The 7,799-nt window shown below is 33.8% G+C and overlaps 1 protein-coding gene across 1 annotated transcript; it reads left to right on the top strand.

The window, feature by feature from the left end:
* The first annotated feature begins 1,961 nt into the window (after nucleotides 1-1,961).
* LOC115977256 (26S proteasome non-ATPase regulatory subunit 9) lies at nucleotides 1,962-7,332 on the top strand. The gene is made up of 5 exons (XM_031099005.1): nucleotides 1,962-2,290; nucleotides 2,473-2,533; nucleotides 4,273-4,377; nucleotides 5,551-5,920; nucleotides 7,100-7,332. Exons 1-5 carry the CDS (start codon nucleotides 2,150-2,152, stop codon nucleotides 7,119-7,121), a joined length of 699 nt encoding a protein of 232 aa, XP_030954865.1. The 5' UTR covers nucleotides 1,962-2,149; the 3' UTR covers nucleotides 7,122-7,332.
* The last annotated feature ends 467 nt before the right edge of the window (nucleotides 7,333-7,799 follow it).

Here is a 7,799-nt window from a genome sequence, read left to right as displayed (position 1 = left end):
TAGTCTTCGAACTTAGATCAAGGGTTGATAGACCAATGTTTATCTTTGTAATTTTCAATTTCTAGATTGTAATTAGGAAACAAAGTTATGTACTTTATCTTAGATTGTATCTAGGACCAAAGCCATATAATTTTCCTATGATCAATGTAAATTCAATAGAAAATTAATGAAATGAGGAATTTTTCAATTTTGATTTTCTTATTGTTTCCAATAATTAAATAAGTGGCGACTCCATTGTAAAACTTTTAATTTAAAGGGGAAAATATAACTAGTCGAACCTCCATTTTAAGAGGCAATAACACGACTTCATCCATTTACGTGTGTTTATGTGTGTTTGACCTAACATCCTTAAAAAAAGAAAAAACAGGTCAGGAGTGCGGTCTCTCACAACTATCTTCTCATAAAAAAATAAAAAATAAAACTCTACATTATCCAAAAGTAATATAATCGACCAATAATGGCATATGGAATTTGGGTACATCGTTATTCGTTATCGGAATTTGTCTTTATATTGCAAATCTTGATATCGTGATACCACTGTGTGTGCATTCATTCTCATCTTGATCACCACTTTGGAAGATAGGGCCATCATTTCAAAGAGATATTTTGTTCACTTTAAGAAGGTGGTACTATTCTGACTAACCACATACCAATCGTGAGTTTCCGTCCAATTTTGTTCACAAAATTGATACATCCAATGGATTCGTATAGTTTCCACTATGAGTCATGCTTTGCACTCCTCCTTTCAAGGATCCATAGTTGATTTGGCAAAAAAAGGAGCCCAATCAAGTTGTCGAAAAATTTGCCTTGTTTCATAAGGTGTTCACCTTTTTCGAATGTGCAGTTCTCGGCAACTTTACATACAAGACGAGCATTCCAATTAGGTTGTTTTGAAAGTTTTTACCTTTCAATTTGTGCAGACTTATTCGATGTCTTGTCAATCTCAAATTTGTACAAATGGTATATCATTGGAAAGATTAATTGCAGACTTTCAATTTATGAAAGTTATGGAAGTGGGAACGTGGCCACCTATTTCAAATTTTTTATTTATTTGTTTTCATGAGTTTGATCCAATCTCTTCCAATATTTGTGCCCATGACCCCTTAAAACAAAGATTGTCGTATAAACTTTCCAATGAGACCTAACCAGCTAACTCACACAAATCTAATGTCATTTGACATAAATTTTGATTGAAGCTAAACTTTTTTTTTTTGGGGATAATACTATAAATGATTTATTTATTAATTAAGGAGTACTGTTACAAGTATTGTCCATTAGGTACTTGCAGGAAGTGTCTAGTTACAAAATGTCATTCACATATTTTACATAAACAAAATTTAAACATTCATTATATTCTTTAAGATTGACCTTCCGAACAAGTTGCATATCACGCATATTTCATATTTTCACGATATTTTATATTCTAATCCGATTTTGATATGTGGGGCACTTATTTTAAAGAGAATTTAAGAATTTTATGCCATTGGTAAGCATTTTCTTTAGTTGTGTACTTAGACAACGATAATTATGTTACTATTTCATCATACAAGCTTATTATGTATATCAATATGAATATTATTCAACTTCAAGCGACATTGTATCCTTGCAATTTATTATAGTTTGATTTAAAATGTTTTTTTTAAAAGTATAATATTTAAATTTATTTCTAAATAAAAAATTAATTTAAATCCAACTCATATATAAAATCATTGTTTTAAAAATCGGATCAAATTGATTGATATAATTGGGAATCGGGTACCAATCCAGTTCGATAAAATTCCTAAAAATCGGTAAAAAACTAGGTTGAACTAGGAGTTAGGCACAAAACAATTCTACGACCGTATCAGTTTTTAAAATCATGTATAAAATGTAAATGTATATAAAAAAAAAAGAAGGGAATATGCGGTGGATTTACCAAATTGCCCATGATAAATCATCCGAAAAGACAATGCAGGCCCTGATTTCTTTTTTCCCAAGCTTTCTTTCCACTATCTACAGATTCTACACTACATTAGTACATGGTATATATACTCACATTCCTGGACCTTCTCACTCGCTACTCACTACAACTCAAACTCAAAACTCACCGCTCAAAACTTAGGCGTTGATAAAACAACCGTGCCGGTGACCGAAACACACACCCATAACAATGGTGGCGACGAACGTGAAATCGGAAACGATGGCTCTGATGGACAAGAGGAGCGCCTTGGAGGCCGAGATGAACGCCATCATCGACCGCCTTTGCCAGCCCGGCGGCCCTGGCCTTTCCGGCAATCTCGTCGATTCAGAGGTCTCTTTCTTCTTTCTTTCTTTATCTTCCAATTTTTGATTTTTTTTTTTTTTTTTTTAAATTGTGAGTTGTGAGCGATAATATGTAGTTGTGAAGGTGGTTTTGGAATTGTGCTTTTTTGGTAATTGGCAATGGGATTTGGTTATTTAGGGTTTTTTTTGTTTTTGTTTTGCGCTTTGTAGGGGTTTCCTCGCTCTGATATTGATATTCCAGTTGTGCGAGCTGAAAGGCATCGTCTTTCTGGTATGGTGGTTATTTTCGTTGTGTTTTAATTGAATTTTGTGTATTGAGCTTGCATTTAATTCAAGTTTTCTTAGTGTTAATGGTCATAAGAGAGCTAATTTTAAAATTAAAAAAAAATTGGGAGCTTAACATGTTGAATGAGAGTAACATTGTCATATAAGTACATTAGCACGAATATATTTTGAATTTGTAAGTTTTAACTTTTTTTGCGGTGGCGTAACCTTCATGTTTGTGCAATGGAATGGATTTGATGATATGGGTTCTTGTCAATGTGGATGTGTGAGTGCAACTATGTTTCAATATTCTTATTTTTATATTGAAACATAATTGCACTCACACATCTTCTTCCTTAAGACTCTTCTGGATTGGGTTACAGTGTTAGGCTTTCGTTCTTTTTCTTCAGTCCATGGTTTCATGGACTTTTATACTTTATGCACTTGATTTGTTTTTGTCCTTGATGTATACACCCCTCTTCTTTTTAATATATTTTTATTACTTATCAAAAAATTATGTTTCAATATTTTTTTTTTTTGATAAGTAAGAAAGATGTATATTCAAAAAACTACTTTATGCAAATAAACACAAAGCATATCAAAGATTACAAAAAAAGAGATAAAAACAAAAACAGAGGAAAGAAACTAATTACAAAGAAATTGAGAGCTAAGGAACAAAGGGAAAGATTCACTAGATGTGAGTCTCCAAGCCCTAGACCAATCAAAAAGGGAACCACTATAAAAAGCTAGCAACTGATCATCTGATCTATCTAAGTTCTCAAAAGTCTGCCGGCTGCGTTCCCTCCAAATACACCACATCAAACACAATGGAGCTAAATTCCAAATGTTAGATGAATGCTTCTCCAATCAATTCCACCAACCAAAAAGGAAATCTGCAACCGATCTTGAGAGAACCCACGAAATCCCAAAAGTTCTAGACAAAACTCCACTAATGTTGAGCCTTCCCATAATGTAGCAACAAATGATCTACTGTCTCCCCACAACAACGATGCATGATGCACCAATCAACAAAATCAAAACCCCTACTCCACAAATTATCACCCGTGATAATCCTATCCCAGGTGACTGTCCAAACAAAGAACGAGGCATGCTGGGGTGCCTTAACCTTCCAAATACCTTTCCAAGGAAAAACAATGGAAGAAGCACCATGCAGCTTATGATAAAACGAGCGGATATTAAAATCCATATTCTTCGTCAACTTCCAACTCATACGATCACCATCATTCGCTGAAGGTAAATTGGCTGCCAAAAACCGAAAGAAGTCATCCGCCAACTCCGCCTCCCAATCATTAGGACCCTAAATAAAATGAACATCCCAACCTCTCTTGTCCCCCACTCCTTGCCTTATCAGAGAAGAGACAAGGGGAGATTCAGTGCTAAAACAATGACCAATATCTAATGAACATCCCACCAACATGTGTAGATGTCTTTTATTTTTCTGAGAATAATGTATGTGGAGAGAGCAACTACTATATATATATAGTTTGGCTTATCCTTTTGGAAGCTAGGTGCACTAAGTTGCCAAAAATTTATATGTAGCTTTATATGTTCAGATTATGTAATTGAAGGGAATTAAAAAAAAAAAAAAGATTTAAGGGCATGCTTATTATTGAACTGCCTGTAACAGACATAGCAGCAGTACTATGGTGTTACATTACACCTTTATACCACTAATTTTTTGTTTTAATCATTTTGTATTTATTTCTATTTTCTTTCTATCTTTAGAGCTGCGGAATGATCACAAGGTGACAACAGAGAAAATAGATCAGAATATACAAATTCTGCATTCATCAAGGCTCGCTTCTAGATCATCACCCCCAAAAGAGTCAGGTAATTGGATGAAATAAGGGCTACTCTATGGTCTACCAGATTCATTAAGAGAAATATTGTAATATGATTTTTGAACTCATGTTACCTGGTGGAACTTCATTGATTGAAGATAAATATTATTTATCAATTGGTCAACAATTTAGTCATATAAAAGGATTTAGATGACACTTTTTCTAGATCAAAGATATGGAAAATTTGTGGCTTCTGCATGGATCTTGAGTAATCAATATGTTATTCTGTAGTTTGTGCTGCTGATAAAACTTGTTACTATTGATACCTTCGTTTAAATGATATGACAACATTGACATATCAATGGTGGTTTTTTTTTTTTTTTTAAATTGTAACGAGATGGATTTTTTTTGGTAGTTTAGATGCAAATTTTAAGTCTGATGGATAAGCTATTTACTGCCTGCAGTTTTGTTGTGGGGCTGATTTTGTTGTTGTTGTTGTTGTTCGCATTGTTCTTCCTGAATGTTGATTTGCGGTTGCCCCCCATATCAAAAACTGTTCGCGCATGTGTGAGAGCATGACAGTATTGCCCCGTTATTTTTCATTGCAGGAGATGTATAGTATAATTCCTCTGCATTACATATAACGTCATATCCAGAAAATACACATTTTTTCTTTTCTTTATGTGCTTTAAAATGATGTCAAAATTGTTCTGAATGCTAACATGATGAATTTTTTAGATTTAATAGAACATGGTGTGATTTGACTTGGATGTGAAGCATATCTTACTTGATCAACATCTACAATACAAGAACCTATTTACTTTGCTTCTAAAGACTGACATACTGCATGCATGTAACTTGATATGTTGTGTGACTGTTTAGGGGCTGAATTTACCTGTTAGTGAAGGAAGTTTCTGGTTCTGGCTTTCCAATATTTAGTTTTAAATGTCCATTTATCATGAAATAACATATCTAGTTATTTCGCATTATTGTTGCCGGTGATGGATTTCTTGTTTATCTCAAATATGTCATTATTGCTATAATCTATCAATTGATCTTCATTTTAGGAATCAGAATTATTTTCATTTGAACAGTGAAGTCCTCTTTAACTTTTTTTTTTTGGGATGTCTTGTCTTCATAAAACTGGGAGCTAAAAGTATAGATTCTATTTGAATAATTTCATATTGTACACAGCAAAGTGACTGCACCTTTTTGCCTTTAGTGCAAGGTAATCCTGAGGGGTCAAACAACCAAAACTCTCCAGTTGTGAGTGATGTTCCATCTGCATCCTCACACAATGTTGTTCTGAGGGATTCTTCAAGTGATATGGATGTTGATGTGATGGCCAGTATTCCCTTCGCAATGGTTGATGAAATAGCTGATGCATCACCAGCAGCAGAGGATGGTTTACAACTTGGAGATCAGATCGTCAAATTTGGAAATGTGGAAGCTGGTGAAAATTTGCTACAAAGGCTCGCTTCTGAAGCTCAGACTAATCAAGGTTGTGCAATACCTGTAGTAATTATGAGGCAAGGTGCACCGATTAACTTAACAGTGACACCCAGAACATGGCAAGGCAGGGGTCTACTTGGGTATGTCTGCCATCTCCTTTACCAATAACCTAAGTAAAAAATGCTGGTTATCATTTCTAAAAATGTTAATATCCCCTGAAAGAAACTACAAAGAAGAAAACCTTTTCCTCTAGAATGATTTTGGTGGCTTATTTAGCTTTAGGATACATTATTGTTGGAGTTATTCCTTTTGTTATAACTATGTGGCTACTCTTGCAATTCCATATTATGGTGTGTCAAATTCCTTTGTCTTTTATTTAATATATCAAATAATGCCAAGAGTCTTGTAACTCAATTGGATGACACATCCAGATGTTTCCAACGGAGACATCTAGGGTTCAAATTGCCCTATCCCCAACAATCAAATTATCAAAAAAATATGTAAAATAAATTTCTATAAGTTGATTATTATTGCAAAATCCTCCCCACTTTTTCTGACTAAAGTAATGTTTTTGGGAAGTTATCAACAATAGAAGGGAGAAAAGTAGTTTATTTGCCGGTGACAATTCTGCAAGCAATGGAACTCAATTTCCCTAGAAAAAAGTTGGCTTTTTTACTTGCTTGTTTGCTGGTGTGTCCAAGCAAAAATTATGTTAAATTAGTGTTATGGCTAGCATCATAACTTTTGTTTCAACCTATATAAGATGCTCCCTTCTATTTCTTTCAACGTTCGGGTGGTACCTGGTCTTTTTATTCCTTATTTTGTCAATAAATCTCTTACATTTGGACTTTTATTTGTATTCAATTAACATATCTCTGAAGAAAGTAACTGTACTATCCTTGCCACTTAGTGCACTTTTCTTCACTTCAAAGGCACTATTTTTTTGGACTGATTTCCAGCTCTTTTTGCAAATATTGCCTGTAAATTTTGCTTTTCTAAGTTGCTTATTTTCTTTTTATGGCCATCATAATCCTTAAATTTCTTTGTGCTGGTTATGCCATAAGTTGCTAGTATTTGCTCTATGAGTAAATGTGTCCCAGAACCAAAATACTCAAAATACAAAACATTAAACTTATGACCTTCCCGAAAATTATAGAAGGATACGCAGTCAATTATACCTTATCCTCAGTCTGGTTGATGAGGATTGAGATGTGAGATTCTTAGTTTTCTTTCATTTAATTCTGTCTTTTCAATAGCCAACTGAAGCATATAACCATGAACATCACTCTTAACTCTTGGGCTATGTTCAATGCTTGCAGATGCCATTTCCGGATCTTATAACTTCAATTCAATCACATCACATGGAGGTGGAAGTGTAAAGTGGTTGGTTTTATTTAGTTTAGAAGGACATTGAATTATGTGTTGTAGAAGATGATATATCAATATCAAGTACTCGATAACTGCCTTACCTATCCAAAAAGTACTCTACAATTCCCTTGAGTTTATTGCATTTGTGGTACTTTTATTTTCTTTAATGTTTTCTTGTTTGATATGATGGTTCTTTTTCTTTACCCTAATAGTTTTTTCCATGTTGATACATGCATTGTTCTCTCTTTCTCTGCCTTCATGATTCCGCTTTTAATTCATTGCGTTGCCTATGGGGCAAGCCAATCAGCATCACTGCATCAGTAGAATCACTGTAAGTAAATCTAGGGCATAGATTTGCCTCAATAATGAATTTCTTGTTTCTATCGGTCAAAGAGTTTTCTTTCTCTACAATTAATCATGTAGAAGAAAACCTTTAAAATAAAATAATAATATGGATAAAGGTTGTATATTAAACACATTGCGTAGCATATAAGCATTTAATTTAAAGTTTTAAACCCCTTCTTTCCATCGGAAATTTTGTCTTTATTCCTGGAGTAAAAGTGGTTCTCACATCTATTGACTTAATTTATCAATCATCATTAGGAGTAAAAGTGGTTATCACCTTGGGGGAAAAAAAATCATTTCTTAAAA

This window comes from Quercus lobata, chromosome 2 (genome assembly GCF_001633185.2).
Source record: "Quercus lobata isolate SW786 chromosome 2, ValleyOak3.0 Primary Assembly, whole genome shotgun sequence".
Lineage (NCBI taxonomy): Eukaryota > Viridiplantae > Streptophyta > Magnoliopsida > Fagales > Fagaceae > Quercus > Quercus lobata.
This window is presented reverse-complemented; position numbering and strand designations above follow the sequence as displayed.